Source organism: Neoarius graeffei, chromosome 2, assembly GCF_027579695.1.
Source record: "Neoarius graeffei isolate fNeoGra1 chromosome 2, fNeoGra1.pri, whole genome shotgun sequence".
Taxonomy (NCBI): domain Eukaryota; kingdom Metazoa; phylum Chordata; class Actinopteri; order Siluriformes; family Ariidae; genus Neoarius; species Neoarius graeffei.
The window spans coordinates 100,304,939-100,327,888 of NC_083570.1; the positions used below are offsets into that span (position 1 = coordinate 100,304,939).

At 41.6% G+C, this 22,950-nt stretch overlaps 1 protein-coding gene across 1 annotated transcript in view; it reads left to right on the plus strand.

Annotated features, from left to right (window-relative positions):
• The window catches only part of si:dkey-29p10.4 (E3 ubiquitin/ISG15 ligase TRIM25), a 43,622-nt gene that overhangs the window by 17,179 nt on the left and 3,493 nt on the right, over positions 1–22,950 (plus strand). The window contains exons 2-5 of the mRNA XM_060915284.1: positions 5,042–5,841; positions 9,032–9,127; positions 13,740–13,988; positions 14,108–14,130. Coding sequence (XP_060771267.1) covers positions 5,042–5,841; positions 9,032–9,127; positions 13,740–13,988; positions 14,108–14,130 — 1,168 coding nt within the window. The remainder of the gene's footprint in view (positions 1–5,041; positions 5,842–9,031; positions 9,128–13,739; positions 13,989–14,107; positions 14,131–22,950) is intronic.

The window sequence follows — 22,950 nt, forward strand, 5'->3', positions numbered from 1 at the left end:
GCTCCATCAAAAACAACACAAAGACCAAAGTATTTCAAGCATGTGTTGAAACTGTACTCTTATGGTTCTGAGTCCTGGACACTGAATGCTGCTCATAGAGTTAGATGGCACGTACATAAAGATGCTACGTTTCATTTATGGCATCTCCTTGGAGAGATCATATCTCGAACAAAGTGTTCTATGGTTCATTCCAGCTTGTCTCAGTCATGCAAAAGCAACAATTGGTATTAGCTGGATATGTCATCCATAGTAATGAACCTGCTGGCAAACTACTTCTCTGGGAACCAAATACACGAAGGAGAATTGGTCATCCTTATGGTGGTGCTTGAAAGTTTGTGAACCCTTTAGAATTTTCTATATTTCTGCATAAATAGGACCTAAAACATCATCAGATTTTCACACAAGTCCTAAAAGTAGATAAAGAGAACCCAGTTAAATAAATGAGACAAACATACTTGCTCATTTATTTATTGAAGAAAATGATCCAACATTACATATCTGTGAGTGGCAAAAATATGTGAACCTTTGCTTTCAGTATCTGGTGTGACCCCCTTGTGCAGCAATAACTGCAACTAAACGTTTGCGGTAACTGTTGATCAGTCCTGCACACTGGCTTGGAGGAATTTTGGCCCATTCCTCCGTACAGAACAGCTTCAACTCTGGGATGTTGGTGGGTTTCCTCACATGAACTGTTTGCTTCAGGTCCTTCCACAACATTTCAATTGGATTAAGGTCAGGACTTTGACTTGGCCATTCCAAAACATTAACTTTATTCTTCTTTAACCATTCTTTGGTAGAACGACTTGTGTGCTTAGGGTCGTTGTCTTGCTGCATGACCCAGCTTCTCTTGAGATTCAGTTCATGGACAGATGTCCTGACATTTTCCTTTAGAATTTGCTGGTATAATTCAGAATTCATTGTTCCATCAATGATGGCAAGCCGTCCTGGCCCAGATGCAGCAAAACACTAACGACTCCATGTCCTCCATGTTTATTGTTTACTATCCGGGTCGTGAGACTACCGCTTAAAAGGTCACTGATGTCACTGTTTGCGCCGCCTAATGACATCACGTGACGTCCACCCACTTTCGCTAACTCCACCCAATGTGTCCACCCACTTCCAGCCAGCACGGTTCAGCGCGGTTGTAGTCGAAATGCAACTGCAACAGCTCGACTCAGCCCAACTCAGCCGCGTTGGTAGTGGAAAAGCGGCATTACACACCTTGCTCTTGGAGTGATCTTTGTTGGTCGACCACTCCTGGGGAGGGTAACAATGGTCTTGAATTTCCTCCATTTGTACACAATCTGTCTGACTGTGGATTGGTGGAGTCCAAACTCTTTAGAGATGGTTTTGTAACCTTTTCCAGCCTGATGAGCATCAGCAACGCTTTTTCTGAGGTTCTCAGAAATCTCCTTTGTTCGTGCCATGATACAACATACGTTTGTGGAAGTGTGAAGATCAGACTTTGATAGCTCCCTGTTCTTTAAATAAAACGGGGTGCCCACTCGCATCTAATTTCACTCAATGGGATGACAAACACCTGACTCTAATTTCACCTTCAAATTGACTGCTAATCCTAGAGGTTCACATATTTTTGCCACTCACAGATATGTAATTATTGGATCATTTTCCTCAATAAATAAATGACAATATCATATTTTTGTCTCACTTGTTTAACTGGGTTCTCTTTATCTACTTTTAGGACTTGTGTGAAAATCTATATGTTTTAGGTCATTTATGCAGAAATATAGAAAATTCTAAAGGGTTCACAAACTTTCAAGCGCCACTGTATGTGACCTTTGAAGAAAAATCATAAAAATGGAAACAAATCTTTATTGTGAAGAACTGAAACCTGCAATGACGAAGAATTTTTGGCACTCCAACTTTGTCATGGTTTCACCGATGAGTCAAGTTTATTTTTATAGCGCTTTTAACAATAGATATTGTCACAAAGCAGCTTTACAGAATTTGAATGACTTTAAACATGAGCTAATTTTATCCCTAATCTATCCCCAACGAGCAAGCCTCTGGTGACGGTGGCAAGGACAAACTCCCTCAGATGACATGAAGAAACCTTGAGAGGAACCAGACTCAAAAGGGAACCCATCCTCATTTGGGTGATAAGACAACGTGATGAGTGAAGTGAAGGAATAGCCATGGGTGCAAAAATGGCAGCTTGGAAGTTGGTGCGAGGCTTCTGGGATCATTGAGTCAGCCACTTTAACATTGAACATTGCCACAAAAGAGCTTTACAGCAGTCTGTAGATTCAAGTGTAGAGCTTGATCATTGTTGAGCAAAAACAAATAAAGGAAAGGAACCTGATCGTTTATGATTTACCAGAGGTGGAAAGTAACGAATTACATTACTCACGTTACTGTACTTGAGTAGCTTTTTTGTGTACTTATACTTTTTCAAGTAATTTTTAAGTGTACTTTTACTTAAGTATGTTTTCTTTTAAGTAGTGTACTTCGGTACAGTTTACATCACAACCGTTACTGAGTAAAAAAATAAATAAAAAAGGCTAAAACGGAGAAGGGGAAACGCGTTCTAGAAATGAATCACGGGAAGGACAGTTGTCGCGCGCGTGCGCGAGTCTCACACAGACGATGGCGGACATGGAGGAGACCGAGGAACCTGTGGTGGACGACCCTGCAGAAAACGCAATTTCTTCCAGTAATGAAGTGCACCCCTGGCCCTACATGCGTGATCACTTCAGCTTTGTAGAGAAAAGGGGTGACCGTTTCATTATGCAATGCAGATTGTGTGCCCAAGAAGACAACCATTGCGGCATACGAAAATTCGACGTCTAATCTGCGCAAGCATGTTGAGGTAAGCATTGTCATTGGCATCATAATCAAGGGCGCAGATAGAGGGTGGGATTTGTCCCACCCAGATTTAAATTCACCTCGTTCGGTCCTCCCCACTTATAGGGAGGAAAAAACGTCTATGCTGTCTTTCTTTGCATAAGGCAAACCTCACGGAAAAATCAAAAGACTAATTACCATTCGGTTTATTGAGGTGCACAGCAGTGTATACATAGTTGCAACAACTCGCATAAAACAAAACAAAGACTGATATTCGGTTGGTTGAGCTGCGCAGACTGCACAGGTTGCGAGCTCGAGCTTGGTTGCTATGGTTACCCACAACAAGTTTGACAGGCATATCGGGGTTGGGGTTGGTTTGCTGGCAGCTTTGTCCCCCCCCCCCCCCCAGTTGTTTTTTTTTTTTTTTTGTCCCCCGCAGTTCAAAAAACGTATCTGCGCCCCGATCATAATGTTTCCTTTCCATAGTAAAACCGACAATAGGCTGGTTATATTCCAAAAATAGTGGATGGCATTGCTAATGTTGAAGTAGCAACCTGTTGGTACTGTAACATAACGGTAACTAGTCTGTTATTCGGTTGGCTAATCATGCAAGCAAGTTAGCTCGCCAACCTGACGTGATTAGTCCTCCTACCATTCTACATCCAACAGGCCAGAAAGGAATACTAAGCAAAACAAATAATGTTTGAATTGAAACGGTTGCAATGGTTTTCCGTGCTGAAACCAACCTTTCGTTACCCCTAGCATGGCTTATTAATCCTTTTCATTTGTTCAATAACACAGTGCACACAGGCAAGCTACGAGATTTCGGCGCAACATTTCACTTTCATGTTTCGTGTACAATGCTTGTTTCCTCTTCTTTTTCATTTTTGCACAACACAATGGAGGCAGAAAACACCCATTGTTAAAAGTAACGTTTTACTTGTACGCAAAGTACATTTTAAATGATCTACTTTTTACTTGTAGATTTTTTTTTTTTTTGGTCTGGTAACTTTACTTGTACTTAAGTAAAATTTCATCAGAGTAACAGTACTTGTACTTGAGTATATTTTAGTACTCTTTCCACCTCTGTGATTTACATATTAGTTTAACACCTGTGGCAGCTTGGAGAAACCATTAAAATAAGCAATTTAAAAAAAAAATCAATAATGAAAAACTTCCTTTTTAGAAAAGGATTTGCAGCAGTACTGCTGTCTAAGTTTTACAGATATGCTGTAGATGTAGATTTCGATCCCTGTCGAGCAAGCCATAAGCAACAGTGGTAAGGAAGAACTTCCTGAGAGGACGTGAGGGACCAGACTCAAAAGGATAGTATCGGGGGAATTTTACCTCCTTAAAATATTTAAATGTATAATTATTAAAAAGTTTGGAAGCCATTTTGTCTGACATTAATGTAGAAGATAAAGATCGAAGATAAAATTTCAATTTAAAATAAACGGTTTATGCATCACGGTAATGCATCTGAGGTGATTTTGGTAAAATGGTCAAAAAGGGAGGTGTACCTAGTAAATTGACAAATGAGTGTGTGTTTATCCCTCAGGCATATAATGTGGGGGATATAGCTGTTTGTAAACATTTTAGTTTTCAGAGCATAACTCAAACTATTAGGCTGTTTTTTTATTATTATTAGTATTATTATTAGTATTATTATTATTGTGTGCAGGAGGATATAGGAATGGAGTCTGTCCATCCATCAAAGTTTTCTCAAACTGCATGTTCATGTTACTGGTCATGATTTAAGTTGAGCTCAAAAATCATTTACGAGATTACTTTCAGAGTTATGACCTTTTGATTTTGTGTTATTGGACTTTTGTACAAATGGACAAGTTTTCTCAGAAACTACTGAAAAAAGCTGGGTAGCGTTTTCAGTAGTGAAGGCGTCCTAGCACTTATGACATCGTAAGTCAATATTAAAGAGATGGGCTTAAGGTCGTAAGTGTTAAGAGGTCTTCATAAAATGCCCGTAGTGGGGGATAATGATGACCATATTGTCTTGCGTGTTTTCTGTATTTCCATGGCAACCAGTTAAACTTAAGAACGTGGGTGCTGGGGGGGGGGTATGTTATCTCCTGATTACTCGTGTGTGTTTTGGTTTTTTTTTTTTAAATATATATATATATAATAAGCTTTAGCTACCCACTTTAATCCATGCTGTCTTCTGTTTCCAGTTTGATTTGTAAAAATGTTGACATTCATTGGGTTCTCTGTGTTTCTACAGTCCAGGGTCTTGGAAAGCGTCTTTCTGAGCAGTACTCCCCAAAAAATTTGCTTGGGAAAAGGAAGTTTAGCTCATCGTCTTTTAAACAGAGCAGCAGAGGATACAGACCAGGCACTGGTTCATCTGAGAACCACACAGTCACCATCAATGACTCGTCTGCTAATGAGCCACCGGTAAAAAAGAGAGCAGCCACAGAAACGCCTTCGTCAGACAGACAAAGAACGTCTCATGACACCCAAGCATCCACGGCTTCAACCAGTAAATCATGTCCAGAGGATGGTCAGAGAGACCGAAAGTCTGGTGAAGCATCCTGTAGTGGAATCCAGACGCCAAAACAAAACCCACCAATGCCAGCAAGCACCAAGTCCACGGAGTTCCCACCAAAATTCACGGGCTCATCCAACAGCAATGGGGAACAGAAACAAAGTCAAAATAAGAAGGCTCCGGAATCTTCCTGCACCTCCAATGAATCCAGTGAAAAGTCTTCACCTGGCAGCTCCGTAATCTGCCACTACTGCTCCAGTCGTGAGTGCAGGATGGCTGTGAAGACCTGCCTGGTGTGCGGTGCCTCAATGTGCTCGGAGCACCTGCGGGTTCACCTGGAGTCACCAGTGTTCCAGAGCCATCCTCTTGTGCCTGCTATGTGTGATGTGTCTCAGTGGAGGTGCCAAGAGCACCAAGAGATGAACCGCATCTACTGCCGACCTTGTGGCCTGTGTGTGTGCACTGTTTGCACTGTAATTGGCTCGCACAAGGATCATGCCTGCATCAGCATCAAAGAGGCAGAGAAGGAGCTCCGAGTAAGTATGACGCGGAGAAAGAGAATCTGGAAATGCACTCTTGGGTATTTTTTGAAAGCATTGTCTTTACCCTTCCATTTTGAGACGTATAATATTTGGCCATAACCTATTTTGTCAAATATAAGAAAGCAACGTGAATTTAACTAGCAACAAGTGTTGCCAGGCAAAACAAACCTCGCCTGGCAGCACTTATTTTATACCTATATGTTGATAATGGTAATATTTCTCAATTATCAGCAGTCGGGTTATAGTCCTATGAAAATCCATGACCTGGAGTTTGACATTTCAAGGTCAAAGGTCATGGTGGTAACTTATGGGACTTGTGTTGATAATGCTAAACATCTGCCTATCGTGAACCATTTTAAAGTTATAGTCCTTTGAAACCCCATGAGCTTCAGTTTGACCTTTCAAGGTCAAAGGTCATGGTGTTGTAAGAAGTGCCATATGGGCTTTCATTTAAGTTGATGGTAAATATCTGTCTACCATCAGCCCTCTGAAAATCTGTGACCTTGAATTTGATCTTTCAAGGTCAAAGATCATGGTGCCAAATGAAAGGCTATATAGGAGTTCCTATAGACCCCTTTCACTGATGTCACCCGAAACCGGAAGTAAACAGACCCTGCGCCATTTTGGAAGACCAACAAACTCGTGTTAAGGGGATAATAACGGCAGCGGTATGTGAACCCACGAGAATAAAGTGGAGTGGCAAACGACTTAAACAAATCTGAGCTGTTTTATTTATGATTTATTGGCCCAACAGTAGACTTGAAAAACCTGTGTGAGACTTGGCAAAAAACTGTGGATATAATGGATAAGTCTGTGCATGATCTGCGGACACTTTGAGGTAAGCAAACGCAAGAAATTCAGATTTAAAACATGCTAAATTGGCCCCAAGTTGATAACTGGATGAGGAGCAAGCCTCCCAGACTTCTACAATTTAATAATAATAATAATTTAGGATGGTTTGGGGCTTGCTCGCTGCTGCCAGGTTGGTTGTTGAGTAGCCTGACTTTTTTTTTTTTTTCTCCTTGCATGTGGTATCATTGTTGACGCGAGGTTGTTTTTTGAACATGCCAATGCGGACACGATTTCCCCTGATGAGTTATGACTTCAGACGCAATGCGTGTGTGGAGGTGTGGAGTCCGCGTGATATGTGCGTAAGAGAGGCTTCTCATGTGTTTGGAGATCCGCGCTCCGAGACAAGCGCAAGCGCCCCAAGGGAAAAAAAAAAGGGCCCCCCCGAAAATATCGACATAGTTCAAACACTGAGTGTAGGCACTGGGTGTAAACAACAAATAGTTTACAATGTCTGGATAGCAAACAGATGGCAGAATTGGTGTCAGGTCCTCCTTATGTTTCCATTCTCCCTTGCCCCGAGTCTTATCATATGGGTCAAACCCATCAATCACAGCCAGTTTCTCCACATACCGTGCCCTTTCTGCAGCTGGTAATGTACTCACATAACCAGAATTATCAGCCATCGTGTCACTTTACTCTCGCTCGTACTTTGTTTTATATTGAGTGCATATACTTGGTCTTCCAATATGGCGCCTAACAAAATCTCGCGGCGCGGTGACGTCATGTGAAAGGGGTCTATATGCTCATAATAGTAAATGTTTGTCTGTTGGCAACTGTTTTTGGGTTATAATGGAAAATGTTATTTTGACCGAAAGGTTGACCTTTCCGGTGACCTTGACCTTCACCTTGACCCGATTACCCCCAAAATTTAATCAGGTAATCTACAGACCATTGCCCACCTACGCTGAAAATTTGAAGTCAATTGGTGCAGCCGTCTAGACGCTAGATTGTTAAACAAACAAAAACCGCACTGATTACAATGTTATTAAATAACAGACCACAGTGTAACAACCTATGCCAAGTTTCCCAAAAGCCTCTTTCTGCTAAGAACATCTTAACAAGTAGAGCAAGAGAGAGGAGGAGGGTGTTCAAACACTTCTCCAAATTTTTTTTTTGAAAGATTCATTTTCAGTGATTTTTTTTTCAGAATGTCTTTCATGTGGATAAGATGCTCGGACTATAGAAATGCATGTGGAGGTGTGGACGGGTTCCTAAGTTGAGGTTTATGAGCTCATCTGGCCGACAGGTGATAAGTTTATGCCATTGTGTTGTGGATGACGCCAGACATTTCACAAAATTTCGCTTCTCTTTGAATTCTTCACTGATTTTTATTTTTGGTAGGAAGGTAGGTCTGCCTGGGGTGCATATAGATGGCTTCTACCCAAAGTTGCATAATTGCATTTAATAATGAAGGTATGGAGTAATTAATCAATCCCTAATGAGCAGTTTCAATACATCACATCTCCCTCAATTCTTCACTGATTTTTGATTCTTTCTGGCATGAAGGTAGGGGTACCTAGGGTGCATATAACTTCTACCCAGATTTGCTTCATTCAGATTTGCTTTGTTTTTCTGTAATATCTCACAAAAATCAGGCCATTCTGTGGCTGGGAACTTGTGTAATTTGAGGGGATTAAAGCAAATGTGCATGAAATCGCTCACTTCGTGCAGTCAAGCAGACAGAGGAAGTCCGTGTGCGCATCCAGTGTTGCATTACTGCCATCTACAGGTTTACCTTTGACCGCACACTGACGGTTCCATCATTTCTGGCGCTAAACGAACAGCTGATCATACCAAGGTGCTTGCTGACTGCCGATATTTATTAGTTTGGTTCTGCTTTTCCTTTCCTTCGTATATAACATAACGTCTTCTCACTTTCCATTACTGTAGTTGGTCTTTCATGTTTCATTCGCACACTCGTGTCCTCCTTTTTTTTTTTTTTTTTTTTTTTCCTCTCTGGTTTCAAATTTCTCCCACAATGCCTTGCGTGAATGGGGAAAGCCCACCACGTCATGTGTGATTGTAGTATCTTGTATTGGGTCATGGTGAAGTAGAAAAAAATGGCAGAGAAGTCTGTGATTCGAATTCAGTAGCTTTCGGTCCATTTTAAACAAAAATAATTGGGTGTCGGGGAAATTATTTTTATGACCTACACTTGAAAAATCTGAAAGGCGGCCTAGCTTTTAACTTTTGATTTGAGGTGCCCCCCCCCCAATAATTGTTTGTGTGTGTGTGTGTGTGTGTGTGTGTCCCAGAACTTCATGAGCACGGAGATGGCACCTAATGTATTTTCAAGGTTTTGTTTCTCACTTGGACTTTGCTCCTTTTTCAGGCTTCTCTAAAAAGTGAAATGAAAAAGATCCAGACAAAGGAAGCCGGCATCTTAAACCAAGTGACGAAGCTCACAGAGAAGAAACGCAGTGTTCAGGTATGTGCTTCTGGATTTATGTCCAGATTCTTATTGTACAAAAGATGAAGTCTGAAGACATCACACTAGAGTCACTCTGGCCCTGTTCACACCTGGTCTTAACATGTGTCCTGGGTAATCAGGCAACTGTAATGGCCCTTTTCCACTACCCTTTTTCAGCTCGCTTCAGCTCACTTCAGCCCGACACGGCTCGTGTTTTGACTACCAAAAACCAGCACGACTCGGCTCGCTTCAGCCCTGCTTAGCCCCTAAAACTCGCACCATTTTGGAGTGGGGCTGAAGCGAGCCAAACCGTGCCGAGTGAGGCTGGGGGCGTGAGCAGACACTCCCCTGTGCACTGATTGGTGAGGAGGAGTGTCCTCACATGCCCACACGCCCCGCGAGCACGCTGGGATCTGTAAACACCGCAAACCCGGAAGGAGAAGAATTACGAATTACAAGAATTTCTGAAGCCTTATGCGCCTCGCCTCATCTATACGCTCTTGCCAGTATCTGTCCGCGTTGTCGGTGACAACAAGCCACAGCACCAAGACCAGCAACACTAACGACTCCATGTCCTCCATGTTTATTGTTTACTATTCGGGTCGTGAGACTACCGCTTAAAAGATCACTAATGTCACTGTTTGCGCTGCTTAACGACATCACCTGACGTCCACCCACTTTCGCTAACTCCACCCAATGTGTCCACCCACTTCCAGCCAGCACGGTTCAGCGCGGTTGTAGTTGAAATGCAACTCCAACAGCCCCGCTCAGCCCGACTCAGCACGGCACGGCTCGGCCCGACTCAGCCGCGTTTGTAGTGGAAAAGCGGCATATGTATGGCTGTGAATGAGGTCAAATGCGCTTTGGGTTTTGATTGCTCAGCCCACATTCTGAAGAACTGCCTACTCAACTGACACATGCGGTGTGAGAAGTACATGCGTACTCATTCATGGTCCAGTGTCATGTTGGTGTGGCAACAGGGAACAACAGCTACCTGCTAAATGCTTTAATTTCTGGCAAACTAGGCACCAGAGTATACGCTAGACTTTTTTGACCACCAACGTTAATATTTCCAGAATTCCGTGCATATAAAACAACTACGGACATGTTTTAAATAGCTGTATAATTGCCGACATGCAACAGAAATAAAACACAAATGCTGTGATCCAACAATTGTACTTCATTCATGTCAAACAGAATGCTATAATTTACAAATCATGGAAACCCTGTATTTCACTGAAAATAGTACAAAGACAACATATCAAATCTTGAACCTGAGAAATTTTGTTTTTTGAAACGCATGCTGATTTTGAATTTGATGTTGGCAACACGTTTCAAAAAAGTTGGGACAGGGGCATGTTTACCACTGTGTTTTATCACCTCTCCTTTTAACAACACACTGTAAACGTTTGGGAACTGAGGAGACCAATTGCTGTAGAGAAACGTTGTCCCATTCTTGCCTGATGTACACTTTCAGTTGCTCAACAGTTCAGGGTCTCCTTTGTTGTATTTTGCGTTTCATAATGCACCAAATGTTTTAAATGGGAGACAGGTTTGAACTGCAGGCAGGCCAGTTTAGCACCTGGTCTCTTTTACTACACAGCCATGCAGTTATATGTGCAGAAAGCGGTTTGGCATTGTCTTGCTGAAAGAAGGAAGGACTTGCCTGAAAAAGATTTTGTCTGGATGACAGCATATTGCTCTGAAACGTGTGTATATATCATTCAGCATTAATGATGCCTTCCCAGATGTACAAGCTACCCATGTCATGTGCACTAATGTACCCTCATACCATCACAGATGCTGGCTTGTGAACTGTGCACTGATAAGCCAGATGGTCCCTCTCCTCTTTAGCCTGGAGGATGTGGTGTCCATGATTTCTAAAAAGAATTTCTACTTTTGATTCGTCAGACCTCGGGACAATTTTCCACTTCGCCTCAGTCCATCGTAAAAGAGCTCGGGCCCAGAGAAGGTGGCGGTGTTTCTGGATATTGTTCATATCTGGTTTTAACTTGCATTTGTGGATGCAGTAATGAACTGTTTTCACAGACGATGGTTTTCTAAAGTGTTCCTGAGCCCAGACAGTGATTTTTCCATTACAGACACGTGTCTGCTTTTAATGCAGTGTCTCCTGAGGGCCTGAAGATCACAGGCATCCAATGTCAGTTTTCAGCCTTGTCTCTTGCATACAGAGATTTCTCCAGATTCTCTGAACCTTTTAATGATATTATGTACCATAGATGATGTGATCCCCAAATTCTTTGCAGTTTTACATTGAGGAACGTTATTCTTATATTGTTGCACTGTTTGCCCACGCAGTCTTTCACAGAGCGGTGAACCCCTCCCCATCTTTACTTCTGAGAGACTCCGCCTCTCTGGGATTCTCTTTATACCCAATCATGTTACTGACCTGTTGTCAGTTAACCAAATGAGGGTGTTTTTTAAGCATTACACAACTCTTTCAGTCTTTTGAAACGTGTTTCTGATATCAAATTCAAAATGAGCATATATTTTTCAAAAAAACAATAAAATTTCTCACTTTCAACATTTGATATGGTTTTTATTTTTTTATATATATAAATTGAAATATAGGATTTCTGTTATTTCCAGTTTATACAGCATCCCAATTTTATTTATTTATTTTATTTTTTTGGAATTGGGGTTGTATGCGAACTGAACATGTAGGCTACAACAATAAAAATAATTAATGATATCAAGGCTATTTGTTTGTGGGGGGGGAAAGGTGGATTATTATTATTATGATTATTATTATTATTATTTAAAACTGGCAGAGGAATGTTGGCTTTGACATTTGCCATGCTAATCTGTGGAGTCGAGCCAAAGCGCGGAGCTTTTGCGATGGAGCGCCTGCAATGAATGTGTGCTAGGATTTTACTCTTGTGCGACACATGGTCACATGACAACACTCAGTGAAGGTCTTACTGTTGTAACAACAGAGGCAGAAGTGAGCTTTTGCATAATAAGATTTATTTATTTTAAGTTGCCTTGGCAACATATAGGTCGCATGATATTAGATCATTTAATGCTATTTAAAGAAATTTACAGCTGTCTCAAAAGTAGCCGGTCACCGGCGGCAAATCGCCGTCTGTGGCTTGTTATGCCACCGGCTATTGTCAGTCGAGTCACAAAATTTAATATTAAATATTTCTGACGGCAAAAACAGTGGTGAACGTAAATTACATCCACCATGTCCGTTGCTGCGTCAACTTTGTTTACATCCTCGACATGAGTGCAGCCATTACTGCCCCTTGTGCCATATGTAAGCTGTACTCTGATTGGCTTAGAGTGTTCCATGGACTGTGAATGGTTCATACCATCATGTGACTCACAAATGTCGACGAAGAGAGTTGCAAGCAGCTCCATGCTGGATGCGTGGCGAAAAAGGTCTAGAGGGAAAGGTAAGTACGTTTTGAACGCAAATTTGTCATTGTGTTGATATAGAAAAATAAATACATATTAGTCCACCGTTTCTCAGCCTTGCTTAAGACATAATCGCAGATCGTAAAGTTGACTCTGCGTTTGACAGCTGCTCGAAAAAACAAACTGCGTGCGTAACGATGCTAATCAAGCTTAAGCTAGACGACCCGCCTCAAATACCCGTCCCGGGTAAATGTTATCCCAATTTTAGATGACCTGTTCCAAACCATCCCACCCCACGAAAAATTCGTACTTGCATCTCTCTCTCTTTTTTATATATATATATATATATATATATATATATATATATATATATATATATATATATATATATATATATATATATATAAAATTTATTTATTTTATTATATTATTAGTTCATCTGTATTCAAGATTTCAGCATATTCTTCAATAGTATTAGAGGATCTGGAGAAACTTGTCACCTTAGCTTAGTCAAAGTGTACATTGTGGAAATTGCGATATTAGAAGAGTCAATTTCTCACTTTGGCGTGTCGTTTATTGAAACACTCAAAGAAGAAAAAAAACAAAGATGGCGGCGCTCCCCATCAGATAAACAGAGTTCCTGAAGAAAAACAAGATGGCGCTCCCCATCCGATAAAGAGTTGCCATCCTTAAAGGGGCCGCGTCGTTAATACTCTAACCAGGTAACACATTAAACATGTCGTGCGGAACGCACATCAGATCAGAGGAAAAAGGTATGGTGAATTATGTCCATAATAGATGTCCACTACAACATCAGACTTAAAATTATATCATCCATATGTGGATTTCAATCGGACTACTCTTTGTTTGCAAATATTTCTGAAATTTGATAAAATGACTGAGGTATGGTTTCATATTTCAAGTTTCCAAATGGTATTGATTACCCTTTATTTTCACTGTTAAAAGTTACCAGAGGCCACCATTTCTCAGTGCGTTTCATAAAATTTTCCGTGCCAAAAAGGGGGGGGGGCCCCCCCCCCCTTGAAACCCCCCCCACACGCTTTGCATGCGTTATGTCTGCCGCTGGCAGACATTTTACCATTTTGCACCCTGCTGTAAATTATTTGTACCCTGCTATTCTCCCAAACTTTGAAGCCCCTGATTTATACGTGCCATATTTCCCACTGGACATTTTGGCGCTTGATATTTTCATCTGCACCATCTGTCACTAGTCTGTTTTTCTTTATAGGAGTCGCTGGAAGGTGTGCGTGCCGCAGTAACGCAGCAATATGAGGCCATGCGAGAGGCTCTGAAGATCGAGGAACAGCAGGCTCTGCACTGCGTGGCCCAGGAAGAGAACAGGGTGCTGAAGAGCATCCAGGCGCAACTCGATATGCTCAATCCAGCCCTTACAACCGTTCAGCGCACTTTCCATCCACTGACTAACTTGGTAGATGCCCAGGGGCCGTCACGGGTTCAGGACCAGGCCTTCATTATGGTACGAGCAGCTACATAGACTGCAAGGAAATATCATTAGTGACGTTATTACACAAACCTAGTCCGATCTGTTGCAAAACGATTGTAAAAATGTTAATTTTTTTTTTCCTCCCTTTTCAGGAGTACAGAAAAATAACTGAGTCGTAAGTACATTTTGTTTTACTGAAATCAATTTGACGTTCATTGCTTGGTTGAAATATTAACCAATCTGAGCAGCACAGTGTTGGTGAGAAGTTATGAATATTCATTCTTTAAGGATTCTCTTTTATTTACTTGGTAAATTGATTTCTCATTGACACCATTTGTCTGATAAATGGACTTAGGACTTTTTAGACTGGAGCCTTTATCACATCCCAGTTTACACAGTATACCCAGGGTTTTAAAAAAACAAAATCCTTACTGGTGAGTGACATCAAAATAGTCAGAGTATATCTAGTAGAACAAGGTAACATATTGTGCATGATTGAGATGTGTTTAATAAACATGCTCTACCAGTAATATAATTAATATTTATTCTATCCACATTCACTGGATATGAGCAATCCCGCGCTGTGATTGGCTACTCTACTGCTAGGCTTTCAGCTTGTATGGAGCACTTGCATGTGACGTCACAGCCGATCCAGATTGTGACAGACGCCATCTTGTCGGTCAAACGCCATATTTCCGCCTTCTACTTCTGGTTCTACTTCTGCTTTTACTTCTACCTTTTCTTCTGGAAAACCCCACTATATACAATTCTACTACAATGGCTGCGGCTACAAGCGCTCCCTACCTGTGCACGTTTGTTTTTTGTGTGTATTTTTGCGTGTTCGTCTGTACCGGACTTCAGTATCCACTACAACCGTATGGACTTATTGGACATTGGTTTCCAGCAGAAAATGACGGTTTGTAGCGATTTCCATCGCATGCACAACATTCTGGACGAGATAGCGAGACCAGCGGGGTCTCCGTGGATTGTTATCGGAAGCAAAGCGAAGGAGGCGGCTCCGGGAGCCGAAGCAAAAGCGAGGCTGCAGAGCGGCCTGTTGACTAAGCTCAGAAAACAGCCACTCAAACCTCCACTGCTAAGCCTCTACCTCTCCAATGCCAGATCCATGTAAACAAAACGGACGATTTGGAATTACAGCTGGAATTACCTTATTCTATTCTAGAATCGGCTGGTCAGTGCTATACTCAATACTTAAGTGACTTACCCATCCAATGAGGGTTCTTGTTTACAAGATGCCACATCTGAGTCGCTGACAAATCCTGAATTTCTGTAAAGATAACTGTCCAGAGATTTATAAGCACGCAGTGCTTCACCACTGAACAGCGAGGGAAAGTTAATGAGGTAATTATACACGTCTGGGTATTCCGCTGGCAGTTCAAAATCCGGTCGTGAAAACTCTGTCCGGAAAGCCATAAGGGTCACTAATCTGTAGATCGTTTATTTTAGACATATATCTAGTTATCTGTTCATTAGAAAAATGAGCCGTGTAGTCCATCGGTTGAAATTGATCCATTCTGTACACGAGTGCAGCAGTATTCAGCGGTGTTTTTGACCGACAAGATGGCGGTTGTGTACTTTCCGGTCACGTGACTGCAAGATCTCTATAGACCCCTTACACTGACATCACATTTACCTTGGCAACCGTCGCTACCTTATACCTGGGGGACAAGCAAACTTTGTTTACGTACTAGGGATGCAAATTATCGATTAATTCATTAATCGTTAATCGATCGATAAGGTCAATCAACTAACGATTAACTGATAAGCGGCTTTTTTTTTTTCCTGAGAACATTTCTCACGGTGTCTTTTAATGTAAAGCAAAATATTGCTTATATACCGAATTAAAAATGCACGTTATATTCCTCAATTAATGTTTTATTGTACCAGTTGGGATACAGTACAGATAATGGCATTTAACCAAAATAAATTCTGCACAGAAAATTGAAGTGTATAAAAAAATAAAAAAATAATTGTGCACTGGCTCACCTGTTACATGTGAAACATTAAGCAACATAAGATAAATTTTTAAATCTATACAATATGGGCTTATCCTACACAATATTAAGCCTACATATAATTATCTGGTAAAGTACTTGTATGAAAAACTTGAAACATTAGCAGCAGCACTTATAATCCCCCGGGCGGCACGGTGGTGTAGTGGTTAGCGCTGTTGCCTCACAGCAAGAAGGTCCTGGGTTCGAGCCCCGGGGCCAGCGAGGGCCTTTCTGTGTGGAGTTTGCATGTTCTCCCCGTGTCCGCGTGGGTTTCCTCCGGGTGCTCCGGTTTCCCCCACAGTCCAAAGACATGCAGGTTAGGTTAACTGGTGACTCTAAATTGACCGTAGGCGTGAATGTGAGTGTGAATGGTTGTCTGTGTCTATGTGTCAGCCCTGTGATGACCTGGCGACTTGTCCAGGGTGTACCCCGCCTTTCGCCCGTAGTCAGCTGGGATAGGCTCCAGCTTGCCTGCGACCCTGTAGAACAGGATAAAGCGGCTAGAGATAATGAGATGAGACTTATAATCCCCCTTGTTCTGAGAAAGGTAACAGTAAGATTACTAGCCCTGGAAACTTACAGTAACATGTAGTACTGAACACAACTTAAATCATCCCTGAGGAAGGCGACAGTAAAATTAGAGGGCCTCTATTAAACAATTACATGAAGATATAGGCTACCTCTCCTGAAACAAAAACATGCCTGTCTCAATGTGTTTTCAATAGACTCCTGACCTCGACCCCTGTATTTTTGTTCAGGAAAATAAGCATATTAACATGGTCTGGAGTAAGTCGTGTGCGCAGCCTGTTTACTGTTACCCCTTTTTCACCAAATCAGTTCCAGGGCTGGTTCGGGGCTGGTGCTGGTTCACAACTCATTCAACTTACGAGCCAGCTGAGAACCAGTTTGCTTTTCCATAGCTCGCGGTGCTAAGGGAAGCCACGTCATTCCGTCGCTGTATACGTCAGTTACGTTGCTATGTTTGCATAAACCTTGGTGCGAATATCGAAGCAAAAACAACACGGAAGAAGCAGCAGCAATAACAATAATAATGGATGACTTTGCGTTTGTACAGCTGCTGCTTCTCGTTGCTTAAAAATGGCGATCTTTCGCGGTCTTGTTGTTGGTCTTAACAACTCCGCCCCCCCGCTGACGTAAGCGGTTCTTTCCTCTGGCCCAGCAGAGAGTTGGTGCTAGCCTGGAACTGGTTTTTCTGGCCCCAGAGCCAGTTCTTTGTCAGTGGAAACGGAGAACCTGGTTCCAAACTAAGCACTGGGCCCGAACCAGCCCTGGAACTGCTTTGGTGGAAAAGGGGCAAGTGAAGCCAGCTGCTGAGAATACATGTTCAGATGAGACAGACGTACCCGGTATGCACAGATATCGTCGTGCCACATTTGCCAGCCTCGGGAATCGCCCTTCATTGACTTTCCACCATTCTGTGGGACTGGAATCGAGGAGTGGTGAGGGATCCTTGAGAAACGTGTCCACTTCTTTTCCTATGTCATTGTTGCAGCTGGTGGTATAGTTTTCACCCAGTAGAAAAGTCATAGCAGAAGTATGCCTCTGAAGTGCAGCTCCCTGGACTTGCACATCATCTCCAGTGGTGATTTCATCATCTCTTGATGTGCAGCTCACATGTTCTGCCATAGCCAGTTCAAGCAGCTTGGAATGAGCTGAGATCCTGCTTGCTGGCACCAGAAATCCCAGGTGCTTATGCCGTGGGTCCAGCATCGTTGCGATCATTGGCGTTGTTGATGTGAGGTCTTCAGACTCAACCTGTTAAAATTAAATAAAGGAGAAAGCTAGCATCAGAGTTTTATTTAATAAGGTTTGACATGACAAGGGTACTGTAACAACTGCATAAAAACGCAGTTTATACTGTGACAATGTGTCGGTGATAAGTATTAAGTTATGCACCCCACAATCTGTTAATACAGAGCTCAAATGTGATGTTGATTTGAGAGTTTAATTAATTAATGGCCATAGCTTACCTTCATCCGTTCAACCAACGAAGTGCGCACTTTAGATTTGAATTCCGCCACTCTGCTGCCGTCTCCATCTGCAGTCTTGAGGCGCATGTTGATCAGACTGAATGTGATTGGGTACGTGTTGGATATGGATATCTCAGTATCTGCAGACATTACAGTAGTTGCACATTTGAGAGCCTCCAGTGCTGGCGCCATGTCTTCCATCAGCTGCCAGAAGTAGGCTCTCAACTCCAGTGTCCTCGCATCTGTAAGCTTGGTCACTGAGTGGTCTGATAGTACAGCACACACAGCCCATCGCTGTTCTACGAGTTTGCCAAACATTTCATATACAGAGTTTTGCAGGACTGAATGAGCTGGTAGCTGCATTTGTTTTTGTTTTGCTTCTAGCGCTTTCGTTGCTGGAGTGCTGTGGTGGAAGTGTTTCACCAACCTGCCAGCAGCTGCAATTACTCAGTTGACACCAGCAGCAGCGAATCCGTCGTTGATGGCCAGATTTAAAGTATGTGCAAAGCATGAAACTGATTTCCAACTGACGTGTGGGGTTGTTTGCCGAGACAATGTTCCGAGCGTTGTCGTGAACACAGGCTATTACACACCTGGTGAGTCCCCATGACCCCACAGCCTGGTTCAGTTTGTCAGCTAAATTATCTGCTGTATGTCTCTCGGAGAAGCTCTCGGTGAGAAGGACTGCTGACTTTACCTGCCAGTCGTTTTCAATGTAGTGGCAAGTCACTGTAATGTAGCTTTCTGTAGTCAGTGCCGTCCAACAATCCGTTGTCAAAGCCACATTAGCCGTGGCTAGCTGTGTTTTTAGCTCAGCCTTCTTGTTTTTGTAGCGTGCTTCCAGGCGGGTAGTTATGGTCGCTCGAGAAGGGATATTATAACCTGGCTCCATGAAGTGAATTAACTCCCGAAATCCCTCGCGGTCAGTGGTGCTAATTGGCATCATATCTTTTTCGATCATGCCGCAAATCCTCTGAGTAATGCCCTCAGCTTTCCTGTCGTCGCATACTCACCTTCCCATCACCGCGGCAATAGTCGGTTGTGAAGGCGATGGACTTCCTCCCTGCAACACGGCTGCATGCAGGTTTTGAAGGTGGTATCTTGGCGAACTCGTAGAGCTGCTGAACTTAAACGTAGTACCGCATTGAGCGTCTTTTGTCATCATTAATTAGTTTGAAATGCTCCCATACTCCACTCCGTTTTGACCGCCTCATGTTTGTGTGCCGGGTCTCTCGCCGCCCGCGAGAATCCTGTGTTACGTTCAAGTACGTTCGGGGTGGCCTAGATTAAGCAATGGCACCCTCAACTGGCGACACCATGACATTTCACTGAAAAAAAACTCCTGTGGAAAATGGCCCTAGATTCAGTTAACCTACAATTAATTTAATTTAATCGATTAAATTCTTTTCGACAGTTAACCGATAGTCGATTAACTGTTTACATCCCTATTACGTACTGTAGCCAAGCAAAGATGTCCGGCATCTGTTGCTGTTGTCCGAAGAAAACTACAGCTCAAGAAGCGAAGGATAGATGTATGTGGAAATTAGATTAGCAGTTATGATCTGTACAGAATTCCTCAGAATGACTGGAATGACAGTGCAGATTTGTGGCCTAGTGTTAGTTAGCTATATGTTTTTATATATACCTTCTTTTTCCCGAAGAGTCCTGACATGGAAGAACAGTTTAAAAAAAAAAAAACCTTTGGGGAAAGACTCTTTCCCCAACATCAGTTTTTGGGAACAGAATGTTGCAAAAGCATTTACCCTCAGTGGACTCCAACCTGAACTGTGGGCTAGATGGTATCCCCACCCCTCCATGTCTCAACAACCCCAAGGACATCTTATTACACAGCTATTTGCACTCTATCATTTATACAGTGATTCTTATTATTGTTAAAACAATATCTGAAGTGTTATTTGTAAAATATCTTGCTCTAGACTTTCAAACATTATTGTAAGATTTTATTTTAATTTTATCTGTTAGAGCGGCGGCTACAGTTATCAACACCTTAACGATCTTTTGGCCATTACAAAAGTAGAAAAGACTTTCAATATGTAAATTGTGCATGAATAGTTATTCAAACTTTTACTGGAAAAAAAAAGTTGATTCCTGGTTACTTGGTGTATCGGATCACGTGGCACTGCTCCACAATTATCGACACCTTTGTCCACAGTTATCAACATCCAGATGATTTTATAAAAAAAAAAAACGGTATGTGGCATTAAATTAACAAAAGTGTTTTTTTTTTGTTTTTTTTTTTTTAATTTAAAATTTGTTTTACATAGACTTATGTTTAGTCCAAAATATTTTTTATATGGAGGTCAGTGCTTATGTAAATGAAGTAATTCTAATGTTTCTAAACAAATGAACTGGTAATGTTGAACCTGTCAGAATATTTTTGTTCCACTTTCTACCTACTTTAAGTATTTTCATAGATCACGTTTCATTTGTTTGTATTAATTTCTAGTTTTGTAGTTTACCAATAAATGTCAACAGGCAATTGACATTGTAACCACATGGAAATCCAGGTCAAAGATCGCATGTCATTCCTCCAACCAAAATATTACAATAATCAGTAGACATTTTATATGTGGTAGATATTTACAACAAACTGTAAAACAAGAGATTTTATAGAATACAATAAAAAATCTGAATATTTCAAGCATTTTTTTTAAATAAAATATGCTTGGAATTTAATTCTGGTCTAATTCTATTTATTGCAATAGGATTCCAAATACTCCATTTCTGTTTATGAATCAGAAATTATAACTCTCAGCACTTTTTTTTTTAAAGTACTTCAGCAGCGTTACACAAAGATCGATCCATAACAGTTGTAAATGTCACTTAATTCCACAGGGTGTCGATAATGGTGAACACCGGTGAAAGTGATCACTATTATCGACACCTCACGTGACTCTCAAACGCACGTTTAGATACAAAATGGCGACTGACAAATGAAAGGGTAAGAAACAAAGTAGGCTTTGACAAGATGATCATGAAATATCGGTGAATTTGATAAGTAAAAACGTGTCCATGATCTTTCCACTATGCTTGCCTGCGATGACGCCTGGGTTTTCCTCAAATTGCTGATCGTGCTAAAAAAAAATTCCATCTCAGGTAACGAGCTGTCATCAGATGACAAGATCAAAGGGTGAGGCGGGTCTTCTGGTTGATTTTAATTAACTGATAATAACTGTTGGAACTGAAACACTTTTTTTTTTTAAATTGGTAAATCTGAAAAGGTGCCAATTATTTAAATAATTATTGACTGATAATTGCTCTAGTGGGGGTGGCACGGTGGTGTAGTGGTTAGCGCTGTCGCCTCACAGCAAGAAGGTCCTGGGTTCGAGCCCTGGGGCCGGCGAGGGCCTTTCTGTGTGGAGTTTGCATGTTCTCCCTGTGTCCGCGTGGGTTTCCTCCGGGTGCTCCGGTTTCCCCCACAGTCCAAAGACATGCAGGTTAGGTTAACTGGTGACTCTAAATTGACCGTAGGTGTGAGTGTGAATGGTTGTCTGTGTCTATGTGTCAGCCCTGTGATGACCTGGCGACTTGTCCAGGGTATACCCCGCCTTTCGCCCGTAGTCAGCTGGGATAGGCTCCAGCTTGCCTGCGACCCTGTAGAAGGATAAAGCGGCTAGAGATAATGAGATGAGATGAATTGCTCTAGTGAATGGTACAATAATTACAAACGCTAACAGAATCGGCACATTTCAGTTGTAGCTATAGTCATACAGTAACTATAATCACCCTTGTAGTAATTTCAGTGAACGGTTAATGTTCAGTTCCCTCTTCATTTATTCTCCATTCAAAAGGCACAACTGAGTCACACAGGTTGATCAGTGTGTAATGGACAATTTTATCCAAAATAGTTTTTCCTGCCTTAGTCGATTTATTTCCATTTCACATGCATGCAGCTGTTGTAAAGGTGTGTGTAACTCTCTCGAACTGTAGGTTCATTACTACACTCTGACTCCATGGTGACTTTTTTGCACAAGACTGGGTTCCTCTGATAACAGAAACAAAGCTCCAGTGCTCTCTGCTCTTAATCTTTTCTGTTCTTTCAGGATATATCACACATGTTGCTCCTTATTTATTTTTTTTAAACTGAGTTATGTCCGAGTTGTTTGAAATCAGTCTGGGTTTTCCATGTCAAATAAGGAAGCTGCTTCACCTGTAAGAAAATCACACGTTCATGAAGAAGCTAACTCGAATGCGAGCAGAAAAAATAAAATGAGTTTCTTAAGCAAACGCTTCCATCTTCACTTCCGACTTTCTATTTTAAAAATGCATTTTAAATACAATTGTGAATTTCTCTGGAGTTTTCAGGCTGAGCTCCTCTCGTCGTATTCTCTTCAACCACTCACTTCATTTGTTCTTGAAGCATTTGCTTCTCTTTGTTAACATTTTTAATGATAGCGGGGAGACGGTAATGCCTTTAATCCATTTCCCGATTTGAGCAACCAAAAAGGTGCAAAAATGAACCATATTGAAGACAGATTAAGCCTTGCTTACATGAAAGACAGTGTCTTTGACCCCCAGGTTTAATTATCGCATGATGTCATGCGCAAGGGGTCTATACCATGAGTAAAGAAAAACAAAATGGCGGCGCGTGTTGCTGAACCACTTGAGGATGAAATACAAACTCTACTTGAAAACACCAACCTCAAAAATAAAATAAAGCAACAAAGCATAGAATAAAAGTATTTGATGGTAAGAGTTTTTTAAATCAGGGGTTTTCAAAGTGTGGGAGAGTCAGCCCCCCCCCCCCAGAGAGCAAATAAACAACAGTGCCCTCCCTCACAATTTTTGTTGTTGCTATACTTAATGTTCCATTCGTATTTTTAAAAAAATGGTTGTTGTACACTTTTTTTTTTTCTTTTACACATTTTAAACATCTGTGCTTTTTAAAACGTCTTGTTTTACACATTTTAAACATCTCATAGCATCGTTAGCTAGCACCTCTTGGCAGACAACACACTGTGGCAGTGG